At 38.8% G+C, this 19,913-nt stretch overlaps 1 protein-coding gene across 1 annotated transcript; it reads left to right on the top strand.

The window, feature by feature from the left end:
- The first annotated feature begins 1,074 nt into the window (after positions 1 to 1,074).
- On the top strand, positions 1,075 to 19,858 carry zgc:85777. The gene is made up of 9 exons (XM_028597993.1): positions 1,075 to 1,286; positions 6,907 to 7,027; positions 13,624 to 13,753; positions 15,329 to 15,435; positions 15,854 to 16,021; positions 16,373 to 16,546; positions 17,024 to 17,185; positions 18,508 to 18,658; positions 19,368 to 19,858. Exons 1-9 carry the CDS (start codon positions 1,086 to 1,088, stop codon positions 19,456 to 19,458), a joined length of 1,305 nt encoding a protein of 434 aa, XP_028453794.1. The 5' UTR covers positions 1,075 to 1,085; the 3' UTR covers positions 19,459 to 19,858.
- The last annotated feature ends 55 nt before the right edge of the window (positions 19,859 to 19,913 follow it).

A 19,913-nucleotide genomic window follows, 5' to 3' on the forward strand; every position in this document is an offset into this window, starting at 1 on the left:
AACTGCCATTAAATGTGCTTGTTTATAACTCAGCCTGTCTCCATTATTTACTGTGTTTCAGGTTATAGACAGAGTAGAGAAACAAATAGATCTTCATAACTCAGTTGGCTTTAAAGTTTACACAACATATTCTCAAATAGCTTTAGGAGATCATTAACATTTTGTAGCATGATTAAATGACCATAATGTACAAGTTGTAGTAGGTCTTGTCTTCATAGTTTAACGTTTTTTTGCCTGGAATAGAAGAAAATGTAGGCAGGTAATGACTCGCAAATACATTTACTGATATTTTACGGATTTATGTAACATTCATAGCTTTTATACTGTAGGTAAACCATTAAATAACAGAAATAACTGCAGGACAGAGTCCGTGTAATGAGCTGCTAGTACCTTTTCTGTTATTTTTTAGATTTATTTCTTAGAGTGTAGGCTGCATTAAATTTTTTTAATAAAGGGGCAAAAACGTGCAAATCTACTGGTTGTTTTTAACCGTTTTACCTCATGACCTTTTCAAATAAAGCATGATTTGTGACCCTTTGTCACACATTGCATGAGTCAGGACCGTCAGAGTGATTTCCCTTCACATATTGTTTCATTCAATTGATAAAGGATTGAATCAGTGATTTTTAGAAGTCTAAAGAGGTACATATATACAGTATTTCACAATAAAATAGCAAAGATTAGGGAAAAGAAAACAAATATGTAATTTTGTGCCGAGGAAGTAGACCTATGTTGTGTTTTCCACTTCTTTCCTGTTCTACCAACCCCACTCATTAATCTTGTGACCCGGGGGTTGGTGGGCCTATATATAGGTCCTAGAGTAATGGGTCCCAATACCTAGGGGTCACAAGATATTGTCTCCGTACTTTTGTTGTGGAGGCTTTTTTTGAAAACTATGGGTTACCCATTTTATATTTGTTTATTGGTGGTATTTCCCCAAATGACGGAATCCGACGGAAAGTCAGACACTACCAACATTTCAATTTCCCACTGGGGTTAATATTTTATCCCAGAATTCCCAAAGAGGGTTTAAGTTGCAGTCGCAGCATGCGCATGCGCGCGCACACAAGCGGATGTCAACAGAGATGGCGCTGCGCGAAGGAGCTCTCCGTTGTAATCTGCTAGTCAGCAGCCGTCATTTCTACAAATTTATCTCATGTATTGGTGTCCGGTCGGTGTCTGACAAGGTGTCATCGAAAACCGTAACGTCAGGTGACCCAGAGACCGCGGGTGACCATTTAATCTACACACAAGAACACTTTGCATTAAAGGAGTCCCTTAGAAAGGTAAAATGAAGCTAACGTAGCAAGCTATGACGTTACCATGCAAACAAGGCAACATTTTGCTTTGTTTAGCAGGTGACAGGTGGATATTGAAATACCCGTATGTGTTGATAGAAGGCAGCAGTGTTATTCCGCTTAATGTAACTGTAAGAAGCAGCGGAAAGGCCGTATAATAAAAGTGGGTGAGAGGTCACTTTGCTAGCTTGTTATATAGTTCCCCTTGACTGGACTGTGTTGATGTCTGCAGAAGTTGCTCTGTATTACGGCCTGTAGCTTCACCAATAACAAACATATCACCAAATTGGAACATTGTTTTGACGTTGCTACTTCTGTTGAAAAGCTGTATGTTTACATCCTCAAATGACTGCACAAGCCTAACTGAGCCATGTAGTTTAGCCAAAGCAGATATTATTTGTATCAAACAAATATTTGGCACTGAATCATATGTTACGTCTCCCTCATTGAAGAGCCAAAGATCTTTAGTTGCACATTTGAAAACTGATATTATTTTTCTGGTGATTGACTTTCAAAATAATTTAGGAATTTCAATATTTTCATGAAATTGCTAAAACCTTGAAATATTCATGTGTAGAGATGTAAAAAAATTGGGATGGCTATTTAATTTGAATGTGTGACTTTTTATTTAGTATTCACTCTAATTTCTCCAGTATTATAGTACATTTTGTGAATTGGGTTAAGGCTGCAGACTATTTGCTCTTCACTTGAGCAATGTTTGGTTTCAAAGACAGAAATATGCCCTCTTTTTCCAGGTTCCTCCACTTAAAAAACTTTTCTGCTAGTTATCTGACATGCAGGGCTGTTACTTTTGAAAAGCTAAATATCAGCAGTTGCAAATTATGGTAATACATTTTCAAAGCAACCATTAGTAATCAGCATGACTCATTTATGATACATTACTAGACAGACATTGGAGACAGAGACTGCAAAAATAACAACAAGTGCCTAATTTAAGGCAGGGAGCAAAGCTGTTGCGGTAAATGGGGGGAAGCATGTTGTGTGACTAAACCTTCAAAAGAATACCAGGAGGTTGAAAATAAATGAGCACTGGGAATAATGGGAAGGATGAAAATGTGAAAAGGAAATGCAGAACAATATAATTGCAGTGCAGGAAAGGGAAATTGAGGCAGCATGGTTTATTAAAAGAAATCACTGTAGGATAATGTGTGTTTATAGATGGTATACACATAGGGTTATAGGAAATCCTTTAGTGACTGTCCAAGGTCAGATGTTCATAGTGCCAATGTTTCCACTACCAATTTTATGTTTGTGGTGGTGGTGGGGGGACACTTAGACTCTTGTAGCTTTGTGTGTGTTACATAGTGTGGTGCTCAGACTCCAGTCTCCCACAAACTGTGTGTGTGTGTGTGTGTGTGTGTGTGTGTGTGTGTGTGTGTGTGTGTGTGTGTGTGTGTGTGTGTGTGTGAGAGAGAGAGAGAGAGAGAGAGAGAGAGAGAAATCAGCTAAATAAAGGCTTTTTATATGACTTTTCTCCTTGCCTGAAAAATCTGTTTCTGCAAATAAATATTAATATTTGTGACACAACTAGGGTTCGACCAATACTGGTTCTCCAGGGCCGATACCAATACTGATTATTAGTAGTTAATGAAACCGATAACCGATATTTGGAACCAATATGCATTCACAGTGAAAATGAAAATCTTTAAGTCAAAATTAAGATTTTGGAATGTTACAAACTCCAACACAAAACTTTGTTTAAATGCTTTAAGCAATTATTTAATACATCTGAAACTTTTGACATAATATCATCAGTGGTGAGTGAAACAGAAGCAGAAGGACAGACAGAGAGCTGTAGCGGAGCCAAAGAGTGCACTTTTTAATGAATTAACTTTATTGGTTATCAGGCAAATAAAACGCGGATACAGATTATCTGCAAACTGCCAAGAAACGGCCCGATAATCGGCCTATCCCTAAACACAACTACCTAAAACACTGTTTTTGTCACTGCATTTTAAGTTGGGGTGGGACAAATATATCATGATAAAATAATTCTTAGGCCTAACTATTTATGGATTTCTGCTAGTTCAACCTTTTGGTAGTTTATGACTGTTGTTATGTTGCTGTGAGTGAGAGACTGTACGTGTGGTACCATCTTTTCATCTCTGTTATAAAACTCTGAAACTGTCAACACTTTAAAATGCAGTGATTTGATACACTTTAAGTTGGAGTCCTGCTTTAGGAGTCTGGTTTCTTCTTCATTTACACATTTGTGGTGTAGACTGACTGACTGACTGTCACTGACTGCGTGAATTGCCTGCTTGGTTATACCGCAGTTATTATTGGCAATAGGGGTGAATGATTTGCATCTATAGTCTTGTATTGTGTTATATATATGATGTTATAATCATAATCATGATTTTTGTTGTAATATAGTCAACTTTTTAATATATTTAACTTTGAAACAACTTATACATAAAAAAACCAAAACATTGATGTGAATGAGCGTTGCCAATCTAGTCAATTAATGACCTGAAAATATATGTAAGAATATAGACTTCATTCTGAATTCCAGACCTTGGCAGTCTAGCTAATAATTTGCAAAACTGGCTGTTTTGAGAAAATATAAATATAATACAACCAGAGAAGTGAACTTACTATTTCAAAGGGATGGAAATGGTATAGCAAAATGTCTAACAAACAAATAATGTGATACAAGTTAATACACATTAACACAACCATTTGGACTGGCCCAGTCTTAATGAAGTGTGCCAGGGGTAAAACACTCTAGACTGGAAATTTTGTAAGATTTTGATGAGTGCAATGTTCTTACCCTGTCCTGCTACTTGGGTAATGTGAAATTGTTCTGGTGTGCAACACAAATAGTCCACACTAGAGCTTTAGGGTCACTCCCTGGTGACCTTTTTGTTTCCCTTTCCAACAGCTAGTCAACCCTCCCTTTCCCTCCTCAGGATTTGAACTTTGAAATAGATGGGTGTTATTGCAGGTTAAAGGGGACAAGTACCTGCTTTTTTTACAGCTCGGTCTTGTGTTTGTCGTTAGCCTGATTTTCAAACATTCAGGCCTAGGCCTGTGAAAATAGTGTCTGTTTTCAGTTTGAAGCGGCATAAAAATGATGTCCATGTTTTCTGTCTGCCTCGTATTTAGATATTTCTCAGCCAGTGAGGTTTTTTTTGGCTGGTCAGAAAATGGTTGGCTGGTTTGGGTTTGTGTGTTTTGGAAGGATCCTTTTCTCCTTCCAACACACTTTTTTTGCAGTACTGGAAAAATGCCTGTGAATTCTTCTTCAGCACTTTTTTTCTTTTTAGTTTGAATGGTAAAACACAGGCCTAGTCATCATTGCTGGTTGTGCTTTCGCTCTCAAGCAAAGATTTAACAATAGCTTCATGAAAGAATAATTAAATAGCATTTATTTTTCACAATCCACATTTTGCACATGGTTTATTGGCCGAGGCTTGAATTTGATGTTCCAATTTCTGTTAGATACCTCTTTAGTTTTAATCATTACTTTTCATGGGCTTGACCCACCCTTTACAGCATATTTTACTGAGCAGATAAACACATTTATAGAGCAGATTGGCATGGGTCTGTTGAGAACATTGCCCATTAGAAATGTTTATGCATTAAAGTGAATAACACCAGAAGCAAAGCTGTTGTAGTTGTTTATATAAATTTGGCTTACAAGTCCAAATCCCTTTGTTGGAGGATATTTTAGTTTGGATTGAAAAGCATCCAGCTAGAAACAGACAAGGAAAGTCACAGCTCATACATTTTTATTTTATATATTTATTTGTTAATTTATTTGGTTGAAATGGCAGGTACAACACTTATTTTGCAGAAACTGTTGTTGATGTCCTGTGCAATTACTAAGCTAATTACCACATGGACTGTAATCCACATATAGCCTATTCTCTGTGAGTTCCCGCAAAAATAGCACTGTATGAGGGTTTCACTAGATTCGTAAGTGCTTCTCCAGATGTTGACCACTTCCAGGTGCTCGAAATGAGTCCCTGCATCAAGGTTCACTCATTCCAAAGTCTATTCCAAAGCATGGAATAGATGGCATTTTTGGCCATAACTCACAAAACCAAGGCACTATTCGTTCCTTATGAATTAATTATTGAATTTTTATTTAGTTCCGATACGAGTGAGCACAAAACTGGTACATTTGGAGATATTAATATAAGTTATTAAAATCATACTCTGTATCAGCTAGTTAAAGGTCCAGCAGGTAAGACTTATAAAACTAAATTTCTGTCATATTTACTGAAACTGACCCTATGTTCAAGTAGAACTACATGAAGCAGAAAAAAAGGCTCCTCTGGCACCACTTACAGCCTCTAGTGCGATTTGCAAATCTCCACTGCTCCCTGTTCAGATGCACCAATCAGGGCCAGGGGGGTGTCTAACTGCATGTCAATCACTGCTCATGCACATGCATTTATTCTCCCTTGTGGGGGGAGGGGCTTAGAGACTGTTTTGGGAGGGACTGAGAAGTTGTCGATGTTCAAATTATTTGGCTAAGTCCTGGATCTTCCCAATCCTACCTACAGTGCCTTTAACGAAACAGCCACATTGTGCTGTATACAGTGAAAAGTATTCCTTAACTGCAAAGTTTTCTTCCCTCGCCCCCACACTTTTAAAGCATATAATAAAGTCATCCTTCATCTTCAGGCAGTTGTGTATCACAGGCTTTGTGGCCGGATAAGTGGAGTGGCTGCTAACCCAGAGGGAAACTGGGTTTCAGAACCAAGCTTTATTTTTGCATGCTGTTCTAAATATTACTTTAGAGGTTTCCTGCCAAGAATTAAACGGTGGAGGAAACAGTTAGTCATTATTATATTGGTTGAATGCAAAGTTGTGGAATATCAGCACAATATTGGCTACCAGCAGCTTTAGTATAAAAGTATCCGTGCCATCCCTCAAAACACCCAAATCCCCAAACCCTCAGTGTAATTTGCACTGTAAGTTGTATTGGGCAACTTACCCGTTTTGTGTTACCAACATTGTCACTGAATTTTGTTACAAGTTGGTTTTAAGCACCATTTTTCTGCTCCAAAATGACACAGTTTGGGATTGAGGCCAAACCCATGCCATTGTTTTATAAGTCTGCATCTTGTCATTTTCTATGTCACTAGCCAAGCTTCGCTTATCATTACGGGACTGATAGGAACTAGCATGTCATGCATACTGTCACTGTATTGTCATCATTATAGATTCACCGCGCGGTACTCTTTCCAGCCTGCTCTCTATTCATTGATATGTAATACCTTATCTCGCTGTCTGCTAGAGATAGATTTCATAGACTTAAGTAGAGATGTGCACTGCACAGCAGGGAACCAATGTATGGATTACAGTCATTGTATGTGTTTTTTTTTCTCTCATAATGTAATGTAATGAAATCCTCTTGATGTTAGTTGTGACACAGGAGATAGATTAACAGGGCTGTCATTTGTTGTTAGAATCATCGTTTTAAATCTGTACATGTTCGCACAGAAACATGCAAACATATGCACAAAATGCTTGAAAAACACCAGAAAAAATGATAACATTATTTCATGCACATTATAAGAAGTACACACACATAACATAACATATCATATCTCTTCCCTTTTGTGGGCTCTAGATCATCGACCAGGAGATCAACCCACACGTGGATCAGTGGGAAGCAGAAAGGAAGTTTCCAGCCCATAAAATCTTCAAGATTTTAGGAAGTGCTGGTTTTCTAGGAGTCAGCAAACCAGTCGGTAAGAGTGTTTGGTTATCTTTTTCTTTGAGAGGATCATTTAAAAACCAACAAACACACGTTTGGGTGATGATGTTGCTCGGTGATTAGACACAGACAAAGAACCTGTTGTTTCGGAGTCTGGCATGACATTGCCCACAGGAATGAAAGTTGGTGTTTGTTTGGCCACCTGTATCTTTGTCAGGTCTGTAATCGACTAACAGTGTATGCTGGGATAGTTTCCAGCCCCTGAGACTCTGAAAAGGAATTTAGGATTTACTAAATGTGAATGTTTTTTTTTATTTTTTTATCTGAGATCAATGACATTTTTATGAAAAATTAATGTTTTAATTAATCTAGTTGGTTTTTTGTGCATAATCTGGAGCAGAGCAATTAGGTAAAAGGTCTGTTTGATTTAGAGACCCAGAAGCCTTTTTTATTTTGGAGGAGGCTTGATTTCATGGAAAGAATCTAAGGAGATATTAGGACTGGCAGAAAATGATAACAGCCATCATAGCAAGGTGCCTAATTTAGTGCACCTTTTGTGCTGTTGGAAACAAAAAGCCATTTTGCCTGATTGTTTCTCCCTGAGAATGTTCATTTTAACAAGTTGACTCCATTTGTATTCTTGGGCACTTTAGTTGGTAATTCATACAATTATGACGACTCATCTGTGCATCCACATGATTTATGTTTTTGGGACGTGCTGTTTCTTTTGCCATTCCAAAAGTCCCATAATAAATCTATAACATATCTGTTACTTAAAAAGCCCTTGCTTTTAAAGATACAATTTTTTAATACAAGAATACACATGAATAACAGTCACTTCAGAATCATTATTTAAGTTGTGGGAAGAATTTGTGTGAAGGGAATCAAAAATGTGTTCTGACTGACCATCTTCGCTTCAAGGCATTTCTTTTTCACAGCTGAAGTTTCTCTCTGTTTGAAAGCCGTACATTACAGTTGGTCTGGTTTAGAAATGGTCCCACTGTGATGATGGCTGTCTGCTAAACTTTATCCCGTTTCCAGATGTGTACCCAGCTGTGTCACTGCTGGGCTTCAGGAGGGAGCGGAATAAGTACTGCACAGTACAGGACCACGAAATAGTTGCGGTTGTGATGTGTAACTTCGTTCTGAATGTAAGAATAGATTTGTGGAAAGTGTTTGACAATCAACAACAGAGATCTAAAGTTTCTCAGTTATACCACATTCAGGTATTCCCACAGTAATAGATTTGTTCATCTCTATTCAATTGCCACTTTTCATCTTGGTCTTCGTCTTGCCATGATAACAGCTGTTATGGCTGTTCTGACATTTGCTGCTGAAAGAACAAATCAGGTGAATAATGTTAGACATTGAGCTCTGTGAAGAAGATTGCACCACAGGTCTGTAGGTCAAAGAAGGGGGAGGGCGAGGGAATTAAAATGTGCTGAGGACACAAGTCTTACGCATTAGTTGGCAGGATTAGAGAGGAGGAGCGGCCCAGCAGAAGACACACTGTATTATCAGGTGGTAGATTACGTGGGTTAAGTATATAGAAACAACTGTCAGGGTTGACATGTTTCAGTAAGCAATTTAAATCATATACTGTACATCATATACTTGCAGTACAGTATATAGTCACTGATTCTAGTCTTAAGTCTTAAAATAATTATGTTTTAGTCAACAAAAGCTAATGGACAAATATTGTATTGTCTTCAAAATGACTTTTGCTCAGTTACCATAATGTGGAATCTGGCTCCTTCTGATAATTCTTGCTGTGTTTGGCTTATTTTTTTTGTAATAATATTAGGAATAACTAAAGTTGCCATGGTATTATATGTCGTCAGGACAGTGTGCAGTTGGAGTAGCTCCAACTAGACGTGTTTTTGCTGCAGTGCTGACTAATGAAGCAGACTCCAAGAATTCTGCACTCGCTTAATTGATTCAGAGGCTCGGATTACAGGAATGGCAATGGGGATTTAGGAGTCTGTTCAATGGAGAAATAATTCATCAGGTGGAAAGTCGAAGCCAAATACAACACAAAAAACTCTCATAGTCATGTAATAAAACATCTGCAAATATGGTGACATTTTGTAATCTACTCACAATATAAATAACCTTGTTTAAAAAATGATCCAGAATCAAGTAATATTGTCGTGATGTGCGCAATCTACCTTAATCTGTCTTGTTTCAAGTTACAGACGTTCAATTCTAGAAAGGCTAAACTGCATGGGGAAGTGTAATGATCTCATCTCATTGTTAGAGCTGGGATAACATTTTGAAATGATTCATTGTTCTATGGAAGATAACTCTAAAATGTAAGACTGAATGATTTGTTATATGGTTTTAATTTCTCGATAAACATTTAAAAGTGCCATGTTGTAGTAGTCAGGAGGTAAAACAACTCTAAGTGGCACTCTCGTGGCTTAGGGCCTAAAAAGCCGACTGTTGCATGTCATTGCCCATCTCTGCCTGATGTCCTGTCATCTCTCTACTATCTTATAAAGGCATAACATGGGGCGGCCTCTAGCTCACCCAGTAAGAGCGTGCGTCCCATGTAGGCTGAGTCCTTTGCATCGGCGCGGGTTCGAATCCGACCTGCTGCCCTTTGCTGCGTGTCATCCCCCATCTCTCTCCCCCTTTCCTGTCTATCCACTGTCACTATTTAATAAAGGGAAAAAGCCCCCAAAAAATAATCTTAAAAAAAAAAAAAAAAAGGCATAACATGTCCCAGAAAAGAAAGAAATAAAACAAATCTGAGAGTCTTCCCAACAAGTGAACTCAAATGTAATTCAGGCCTATTTTTGAATTCCTGTTTCTACGCATTAATTTAAGCCCCTCCATGGGCATTGATGACTTAAAAACCAGGAAAACAGAGCACTGGGCAAGAAAGTTAATGCTCCTGTTTACATGGTTTGTAGCTATACAGCAGGTCCCTTTTTATTTAATCCACTGACAAGAACATTCAGCACTTATTTCCCACTCTTTTTCCATGTACATGGAAAGGCATTATTACCTTCAAAACATGAGAACAGGAAGTTTACCTAAGAGAGCCACGTTGAGGGAGAAGACAGGGATGACCCTTGGCTCCCTGCCTGTTTTCCTCTGTTCTGAGGAAGAGGTATCTGCAGTTCACACCATGGCAATGGCCTTTTGTCTCCTGCCTGACAGATAGAACCTGGCATCCTCCACATTTTACTCTTTTAACTGAATGTTTTTTGCTACAAATGTTTAAGTGAATAACTTCTTGCAGAGCCTTATGTGTCCAGGCTGTTTCCTTTCTCACAATTTCTACTTTGGTAAAACTATAATAATGTAATATGATACATGCATTACAATGGCTTGTCTTTCTATTCAGAAACGTTACTAACACAGTGACTTTTCGGATTTGATTGTAGATGACACTGTAATGGTGATACATGCATTCTGCAGTTGAGTAATAGTGCAGTTACACCTATGTCACTTGTAGTAATTGTTACACAATTGTCATGGATCTGAGCTTATGATTGATTCATTGGCCATCTTTCCCATGTTGCCATTCTCCTGGGAGAAGCGGTTTTATCATCAGGTCACTCGTGTTGCTATGCAAATAGAATATAAAACTTTGTTACTCTCTTTTTTTCTTTGACATTGCCAGTATCTGCTGGTGCTGCACCTTTTAAATGATCTCAATCTCTATCCTTCAATATGTGCCTCATATGAGAACCTACACTGAGGAACAGCTGGTGTTCAAAAGAAACATGTGTAGGATTGACATTTGTGACAGACTTTTGTTTGTTTTTCTTCTGCTTACTTGTTCAGCCAGACGGCCTGCAGTGGAATAAACCTCAGTGCTTCCCTTCATCCACATTATCCACCACAGGGTTTCCAGTGCTTAGAGACTTATCGCTGCACAGCTGCACCTGCTTCCTCTTATTTTTGGTTCCCCCACTCCCTTGTTTGCTTTTCCCACTATATCTCCCTCTTCCTATGTCCCCATTTATTTTGTACTGTTTTCTTTTTCTCCTTGTTCTCTCTGACAGTCTGCCAGACTGTGCTTTACTTTATTTGATAACTAGTCTGACAGGTGACATTAAACCACTTTGCTAGATTTGCAGTCCTCCATTTGGTAAATTCACACATAATTGTATAGTTCATTGTTAGTCAGTGCTAGTTTCCATCATCTAGTGGCTGGCATTACTATATTAATTCATGGGAAAACTGAGCACCTGTGGGTTTCTGTTGTAGTTTTTTCCTGTTGATTTATTCTCTATTTCCTTGTTGTTTTAAGTCTCATGTTTCTGTCTTGTGTTTCATGCTTAGTTTCCTGTTTTATTTTGTAGTCCCTCTGTTTCTCCCATGTCATGTCTTGTTTTACTTCCTGCCTTGTGTTTTTCCCGCCTGTGTGATTGTCTGCCCCGCCCTGATGTCTTTCACCTGTTTCCCAGCCCTTGTGTCACTTGTCCCTCGTTTCACCCTCGTTTAGTTGTGTATTTAGTCTGTGTCTGTTGTTGGTTTGTCGTCATCCGTCTTGAGTCTTGTGTGGTAGTTCCTTCCAGCGTAAGCTATATATTCTTACATGTTCTTTGATTTCCCCCGTTCCTTCCGTGTTCGTTGATTTTTCTTTTATTTGGACATTACCAGCTTGCATGTTTTGTAAGTTGTCTTTGTGTTATCCAAGGGGGTAAGCTTCGCTTCAGAACTCGAGCCATCATGGCGCCATGTTGTTGCTAACTGGCCATCACCTTCTGTTAGCATTCCGCTGACAGCCATTTTTTTTTTACGTCACTTGACTGCGAATAACTTTACATCTGAAGCGTTTAAAGACTCTATTTGTCCGTTGTTTAGTTCCAAAGAAACACGACAATGTATAAAAGGCTCCATTACCTTGTACCTCACGTTATGGCTCCGTAGCAGACGTTTTTGTAAAAATAGGCTAACGATTGTGTCATAACCAAGTGACTTACTGTCGCATAGTAGAGGAATTACCGTATAGTACAGGAGAAGTTCGCAGGCAGTTTCGACTTACATGAGATGTTTAGGTTTAATTACTAATGTTAACTAGCATGTTAGTGATCAATAATTAGCCTGTGCCCATGTTATCTCCTTACATACACCTACAGTCTCCGTATCTGTAAGATTGGGAATGATTGAGATTTCTCTTGGCACAGCTACCAGAAGACTTACAACTTTCAGACACGTTGCTCACGTCACATTCTCTCAGTTGGAGGCTGCGCAGTAAAGCTGGCCATCACCGGAAAAGTGCTTCTAATAGCCTTCACTGGTCTCCGTCCAGAGCAACGGGGTCTATTGGTCCATTATATACTGTCTATGGTGTTATCATTAAATTGTTACTTTTTTCCTGCTGCTTCCTCCTCACCTTCCTGCACTTCGGTCCAAGCCTCAACTCTGACAGCACCAAGCATTTTAAAAATACTCCGTCTTGTTACATTTTGCTGACTAGATGTTATCATTCAGATATTTGTCCTAAAGAATTAACTGTGAATTAACATTTGCTAGACCAGCATGGGATGATGATGTTCAGTTTTCTGTACTGCAGAGAGCCATTTGTTTTCATAAAAAGCCTCTTTGCTAATGCCCATACATGTCCCACATTCACAAAAATAAGAATTAAAGAGAAAATACATTAAAAACGGCAGGTTGTCTGCAGATACAGACACCACCATACACTTCTAGTGGGTCATAAGTAGTGATGGTCAAATGAAGCTTCGTGAACCACTCTTTACTTTCTGAGCTCACTAGATGGCGCTCTCTATTCAACAAAGGGTTTGAAAACACACTGAATTGCCATTCGTTTAACCTTTTTCTTTGAACAGAGAGCGCCATCTAGTGAGCTGAGAAAATAAAGACAGTGGTTCGCGAAGCTTCATTTGATCATCACTAGTCATAAGTGATGATTTAGAGGGATCACTTTTGTCTATACGTTGTTTTTAAGGAAAATCCTACAAAGAATACCTTTTTAAGAGAAATGCAGTATAAAAGCCAGCTTGTTAAATGCTATTGATGACTTAAACTCTTTGCAAATGCCTCCACTGCCAGAATGGAGGAAATAGAATCTTTTTTTCTTTTTACTTTTTCAGTAAATTAGTTGTTTGAGAGATCAAAATCAAGTTTTATATACTAAGCAGAACCGATGAGATGACACTGAGATGTCAATGACCCTTTTTTGCTCCATGCTTTTGATCTCCCAGCAGTGCTTTTTACACACAATTACAGGTAGCGCAATTAATGATAACATCCTGTAATTAATTTGAGTGCATGCTCCAGTGCCAACACATCAGTTGAGAATATTATACCAGTGTGTATGAGTGCCTACAGAAACATAGAAACAAGGCAGTGACTTGATCACAAAGATGAGAGAAACAATTAAGGGAAGGGAGACAAGGAAGGTGGGTGCAGAGCTAGTTTAAGGTGACTAATGTACAGTAGTGATGGGGTATATTTATCCAAAGTGATATTGGTACGCCATTCTTTCTTCCTCTTTCAGAGGAGTAGCAAAGGTCCACATCTATTATCAAATGTGCATAAATAAGGAAAAAAGAATCTGAAGAAAAAACCCACACAATGTACAGTGAACTGTCAGCCTTGGAACTGTCAGCAGTAGCTAAAGGGGTGTGTGTGTTTTGTCCTATGCAGAGTATGGAGGCTTGGGTCTTGACTTCAGCTACAGCGTAGCTGTTGCAGAGGAGCTGGGCAACATCCGCTGTGGAGGCATCCCCATGGCCATTGGTGTACAGAGTGACATGGCTACTCCTGCACTGGCCAGGTACAATCCCACTAACAATGATATTGATACATGTGCTGAGATTTGTCATAGGGGAAAGGTTTGCAGCGTAGTATTACATCCCCAAATCCAGTGTTTTCACTGTTCCCTTAAAGAAACTCTGTTTGGGTTGGAGACATGTCTTTATGTAAATGTGCATTGTTGCTTGCTGCCATACTCTCTCTTCACCTCTGTCTTTTCTTATCAAAAGGACAACAACTAATCAGCGACTCAGGCATCAATGTCTGCTTTGTCTTTTTTTTTCCTTTTTACACCACCACTAGAGCCATTTGTGTAAGAGCTGGAGTACATTTTCAAACATTTATCCTACATGTGTGTTTCATTTTGAGATGTTAAATGTTGCTTGAATTGCAAACCCTGCAGATAATTATGTTGTCCAAACAAACAATGGACATTTTTCAGACATTTTCTTCTTTGTGTGGTCTAGCTCTGCAGAGACGTCTGTCATTGTGTTTATTTTAGTGTATTTGTATTGGTCTAATGGGCAATGATTACGTCAACAGCTGCACTTGTTAAGTTGTGAGTTGCACTGATTGCACACTTAGTGATGCAGATAGAATCCATTTTATTCTGGTACAAACACTATAACCCAATCCATATCTATACTGCTTCTGACCACTGCTAAATAAATCTACACATTTCTACAAGGTGTCCTCACTTGGGGTTATCAACAAGTTATGACAGCGATATATACTGAAGGCAGAGGATTTTACAGTGAATCAATGAATTGCATATTAACAGGTTCTGCAGCACCATCTGTTCAGCTGCGATGCTACTCTGCCAGCCCAGTGGCTGCAGAGTATTATGAACAATTAAAACTGAAGTCCACTGCCGCACAAACTAGGATCATCCCAGGTACTTTTTACTGCATCGTGTGTAAAAGATATTTTTCTTTAATGTTGGCTAACTTCTACATATTGCAGATGTAGATACAGTATACCTGTAACAACAAGTCATGCATATTACCCCTTTGTTTAATCTTATATGGTCCAGGCCCTTTTTTAACAGCATCTTAGTGGTGATATTATAGTTTTGCTAAAAAAATACAGCCTATTGTGCAGCCCTTTTTCAGAAGTTACACTCGTTAAGGATATGTGGATTCATATATTTGGTAATTGTTTGGCTCACCCATGTATGGCCTTGGCTTGTTGTGTGATATCATCCTGCTGTAAAACAGCTGTTGCTACAAGATTTCAGGGAAACAGACAGTTTGGAGTCTCGGGAGCTTAATTAGGGGATCTACACTAGCTTGCAGTGAGGTCTAAGTGCTAAGAGAGTAGCCAAAATACCATGGAGCTTCAGGGTAAGACTTCCTCCTCTGTCCCATTGGAACTGTAATTGCCTTAAACATGGCAGTGTTGTTTCACACAACTTTTATTAGAGAGGTGCCTGACAATTCTCTCCGTCGATCTACTTTGTTTAGAAGTATTGTCTTTTAGATATTAGTTTATAGGAAATCAACAAAGGGTGCTCTTGGCTTCCCCTTAGTGTCAAGGGGTAACTTCTAATTAATAGTTACTAATATGTTTTCATTGCTACATATTTGTGTGTCTGCAGGTTTGGTTCAGCTGAGTTAAAGAAAGAGTTCCTCCTTCCCTCCATCATGGGGGACAAAGTAGCCTGCCTCGGAGTTAGTGAAGTCGGAGCCGGCTCTGATGTCTCAAGTACGTCTCACCTTCATCTTCTGGCCATTTATTATCGTAATTTCCTTTTTAGCTTCTGAAGGACCATTTTAAAGGAACTCATTCTACAGAAATGATTGACGAGCCAGAAATACAGAAGTTTTAGAATCAATTTGGCACTGATATTCTCTCTGGAGAGAAGGGCATGCTGAATATAGCCCATCAGATTTCACCACTTTTTGACTTCTTTAGTTAGTTAGTATAGTATAGTAAGATTAGTATGATCTTTTACACTTAGAGTAATACACCAGCTTCAGCTTTTCATTTAAGGGCCAACATTTTATTTCTAGGATTATTCATCTATTGAAACTTTTCATTTAACCTTCTGTCCTTATACTCATTTTCCCAATGTTCTCTCTCCCTCCATCCATGTACACACTCCGCCACATCTTTAATTCAGGTATCAAGACAAAGGCAGTAAGGGAAGGGGACGAATATGTGATCAACGGGGGAAAGATGTGGACCACCAGTGGTACCCAGGCTGACTGGATCTGTCTTCTCGCAAACACCAGTGACGGGCCCCCACACAGAAACAAATCCCTCTTCTGCTTGCCGATGAACCTACCAGGTAGGAGTCCATTATTTGTGGGATGATTTTCCTGTAGAAGCAGAAGGCTTTTTTTTTTTTTTTTTTTTTGGACAAAAAACATTTAAGCTGTAAATTAATCATTGTAAATGACATTCATCATCTGGGATTCATACATCAAATTCACAAATACAAAGCCCTCAAATCTAAGAGTCTGTGTTTTTCAGTTCTACCTAAAACAAAAGAATTACTGCAATATTCTCACATGATTTACCATAAAACACCCTCTCTACAGAATGTCCGTATCCGTTCTATCAGTAGGATTTATTATTATTAGTCTGCCTGTGCCGAGATGCATTATGACATTTCTGTTTCCTGTCCTTACCATTGTAGGAGTACACGTCGCACGCAAGATTGATAAACTGGGTATGTGGTCATCAGACACAGCTGAACTGTTCTTCGATGACGTTCGTGTGCCCTGCAAGAACATCATCGGCCAGGAAGGCATGGGCTTCACCTATCAGATGCTTCAGTTCCAGGAAGAGAGGCTCTGGGCAGTGGCCAATAGTGAGTGAGCCTTTCTGACAGTTATTCATCTCTCCCTCTCCCCTATTATCTTTCATAGTTTTATTCACTTTCTTTTTCACCACAGCTCATCCACCTCCCACAGATCTAACTGTAAATTGCACAATTTGTTGTATTAATGGATCATTACAGTTTCCACGAAATGGGGAGTTCAGGTCACACAGTTCAAGCCATTAATCTTCTGTAAAGGAGTAAACTTTTGATTCTGAGTAACAAGTGTGCATCAATATCTTTCTTGGGGGAACTGGTGAGAAACTGTTCTAGGGAAAGTTCAACTTTTACGCGCTATTACTGAATCTGAAATGGATGCGTCTGGCCTGGTAAACCTTTGTGCATCATGTCATCAATCAGAGACACAAATGACAAACACTCACATACTGTACATGCATACAGTGCAGGTGGAAGCAGCAGTAGTAGTAATAAGGTCACATCTCTCCATGTCTATCTTAACACCTCCAGTCTTGACCATGATGGACAACATCATTCAGGAGACCATCCAGTACACACGGCAGAGGAAGATCTTCAAGCAGTCTGTCCTCTACCACCAGTCGGTTCACTTCAGGTTGGCTGAGCTGCAGACGGAGGTCGAGCTGCTCCGCTCCCTCCTCTACCGAGCTACAGGTGCGGTCGCTTTATATACAGACATAACAAAAAAAAGTGAAAGATTAATAGTATATGATAGATGTAAGAGGGTGCGGTTTGTATTATCACAGCACTTGGGTTATTGGTTTATTTCACTTCCAGATTTTGCATATTCAAATTAATTTTAAAACCCAGGCCTGGATTAGAAACATACATGCTTGATTTGCATGCAGCTGTCCTCATGGCACTTAATACCATAGATAAGACTAAGACTTCAGTAACAAAGGCCACAGTTGACTCAGTCCTAAAAGAATGATGTGAATGCCAAACTAGCCTTGAGTGGGTAATTTGTACATGTACAATGCAGCAGGTTGGTTCAAAAGATAGAGGGAATAGTGCTGGCTGGAGAATAATGTGGTAGCTTAACTATTAAGTAGAGATAAGTTGAACAGTGAACAACAGTATGGTCGGCTGGCTATAGACAGAAGAGTAATTGCTTGCTACTAGATTGCTAAAGCAAAAATAATTTCCTGGATGAGTTGCCTGAAACTTATTAACACCATGTTTTGTCTGGAGTTAAATTATACCCTACTTTGTAAGTTGTTTTTTTTAAGATATACACAGGCATTCAAGAGCTATGCTAACATTGTCTTTTCCCATGTAATTATATTAATTGTTACTGTGTTAATCTAGATTTCCTTCTCAAAGAACAAATAAAGTACGAACTTTCAACTTTCTTTTAAAGTTAAGTAGAACAATTTGGGATTGACTGTCTTACTCAAGTACACTTATGTTTGGACAGGAGGAGCCGGGGTTTAAACAATTAAAGGCCGACTTGCTCTACCAAACTACTGTTGGTTCTGTGTGTACTGGCATGGCTTCAAAACTCGCAGCCAGTTTGGCCACCTGAAAAACTGGCACATACCCAGCTTCTCCAAAATACATCCCAAGTGCTTTACGCTGCAGTGTTAATGATATGAATATGTGGGTGCATCGTGGTGGGCAGGTGTTCAAGGTCTTGTGATTTTTCTCGTGTTAGTAACCACTTTAGTGGCAAGCAGCTTTGAATGAATCTAGCTGCTCTGATTTGTTAGCCCAGAAACAGATCAAAGCTTTTGCATCTGTTTGGCACTGGTAGATAGAAAGCACACACATGCACACTGAAACAGGAAAAATCATGCAGGAACGTGTGAAAGAGGCATTGATCAGCCACCAGTGACCCTGAAACTGAGCCACGTTTGTTTGTTTGTTTGTCCTAATTTTCCTCTGTACATTTTTTTATAATGCCTTTTCATCCACCTTGCCATTTTTCACACACCCGTGCTTGTGCCACTACTTGTATTCTTCCTTTTTTTCTGCAGCATTGTACATTAAAGGCAATGATGTCACCAGGCTGGCATCCATGGCCAAATTAAAGGGGGGCCGCCTGGCCAGGGAAGTGGGTGACAGCTGTCTCCAATTTTGGGGAGGAATGGGCTTCACCAGTGACGTTCTGGTCAGCAGATTTTACAGGTGAGGCTGGTCAGAAAACAAAATTAACTGAAATAAGTCTTTTGTTCAGTAATCTGGTTTTAAAACTCTTTCCTGTTTTCTCTATCTCATGGATTTTTAGCTCCATGATTTTTTATTATTTTCACACCTGTGCACTTTGTTCATCTCATCTGTAAAAAATACGTGACTGCAAAAACATGACGTCGCCACACATGTCACTAACACAGGTTGCTAGCCAACTATGGTTATAATAGACTGCCAACTATGCTTTTGTGAGGGTATACTGTTTCTATGGTAAAAGCAACCTCTCCAGTTAGCAGGAGCTTTATACAGCTCATGGTCAATGTATTTTTACAAGGAATTTAAACCAGATTGTTAGGCTCAGATTGATTTATGGCTTTTACATAAACATAGCATGTGATCAAGTAATACTAATTGTTGAAGAGATGCAATTAGGGTCAGTCTCCTGTTGAGCTATGAGTCTTCTCATTTGTTTATTCAGTGTATATATCAAGTAAGTTATTTATGTATTTTACTCTCTGCTGACATTTACTGATGGGGCAAATGATGCAGCTAAACAAGGGGTCCAGGATGTGCAGTGTCACTTTCAGTGAGAGAGGGGGGGGGGGGGAATCATTGCTGCAATTATTTAAGTGAATCAGATGTTGAAGAAAATTAAATTATTTTTTTCAGAAAAAAAAAGTTTGTATTTACTGTGTCCATTTTACAGAGATTCCAGGTTAATTTCAATTGGTGCAGGGGCTGATGAGGTCATGCTGGGAATCATCTGCAAGTACATGGACACACTGCCCAAGAAGTGATATCAACAACACCTGACCCAGGGACTGATCTGCTGCTGATAATGTGCTAATCATTCACAATGAATTGCTAAACACAGATCACCTAAGTGCAGTTCTGTCAAAATTCTTGACATGCAATGCATTATTGTTATGCCTTTGATTGTTTAAACTAATTTGTGTTCTGAAAGAAAGTCAAGACACAATTATAAATCTCCTGTGTTCTTGTTTTTCATGACATTACAAATGTGAACAGCCAAATGTAATTATGTAATTTGTTCATTTAAACATCATTTGAAGACTAAATCTATTTTTTTTAGAATAGACTTAATAGGCAAAATATTGTGCACAAAAATGAATGTTGTGTAAAATAAAGTGTGCCAATTGTATCATTGACAAATTTATAAAGTCAATTAAACTACTAGTTTAATTTTTATTTTTTTTTATAGCACATTCTCTGTACATAGCACACTTAAACA

The sequence above is a fragment of the Perca flavescens genome, chromosome 14, assembly GCF_004354835.1.
Source record: "Perca flavescens isolate YP-PL-M2 chromosome 14, PFLA_1.0, whole genome shotgun sequence".
Lineage (NCBI taxonomy): Eukaryota > Metazoa > Chordata > Actinopteri > Perciformes > Percidae > Perca > Perca flavescens.

What these genes read in the sequence shown, in the direction of transcription:
- zgc:85777 (XM_028597993.1), top strand. Translation starts at nt 1,086, where the DNA reads ATGGCGCTGCGCGAAGGAGCTCTCCGTTGTAATCTGCTAGTCAGCAGC. An exon ending in AGCCGGCTCTGATGTCTCAA is followed by an intron (nt 15,436 to 15,853) that starts GTACGTCTCACC and finishes TCTTTAATTCAG; the next exon opens with GTATCAAGACAAAGGCAGTA. An exon ending in CTTGCCGATGAACCTACCAG is followed by an intron (nt 16,022 to 16,372) that starts GTAGGAGTCCAT and finishes TTACCATTGTAG; the next exon opens with GAGTACACGTCGCACGCAAG.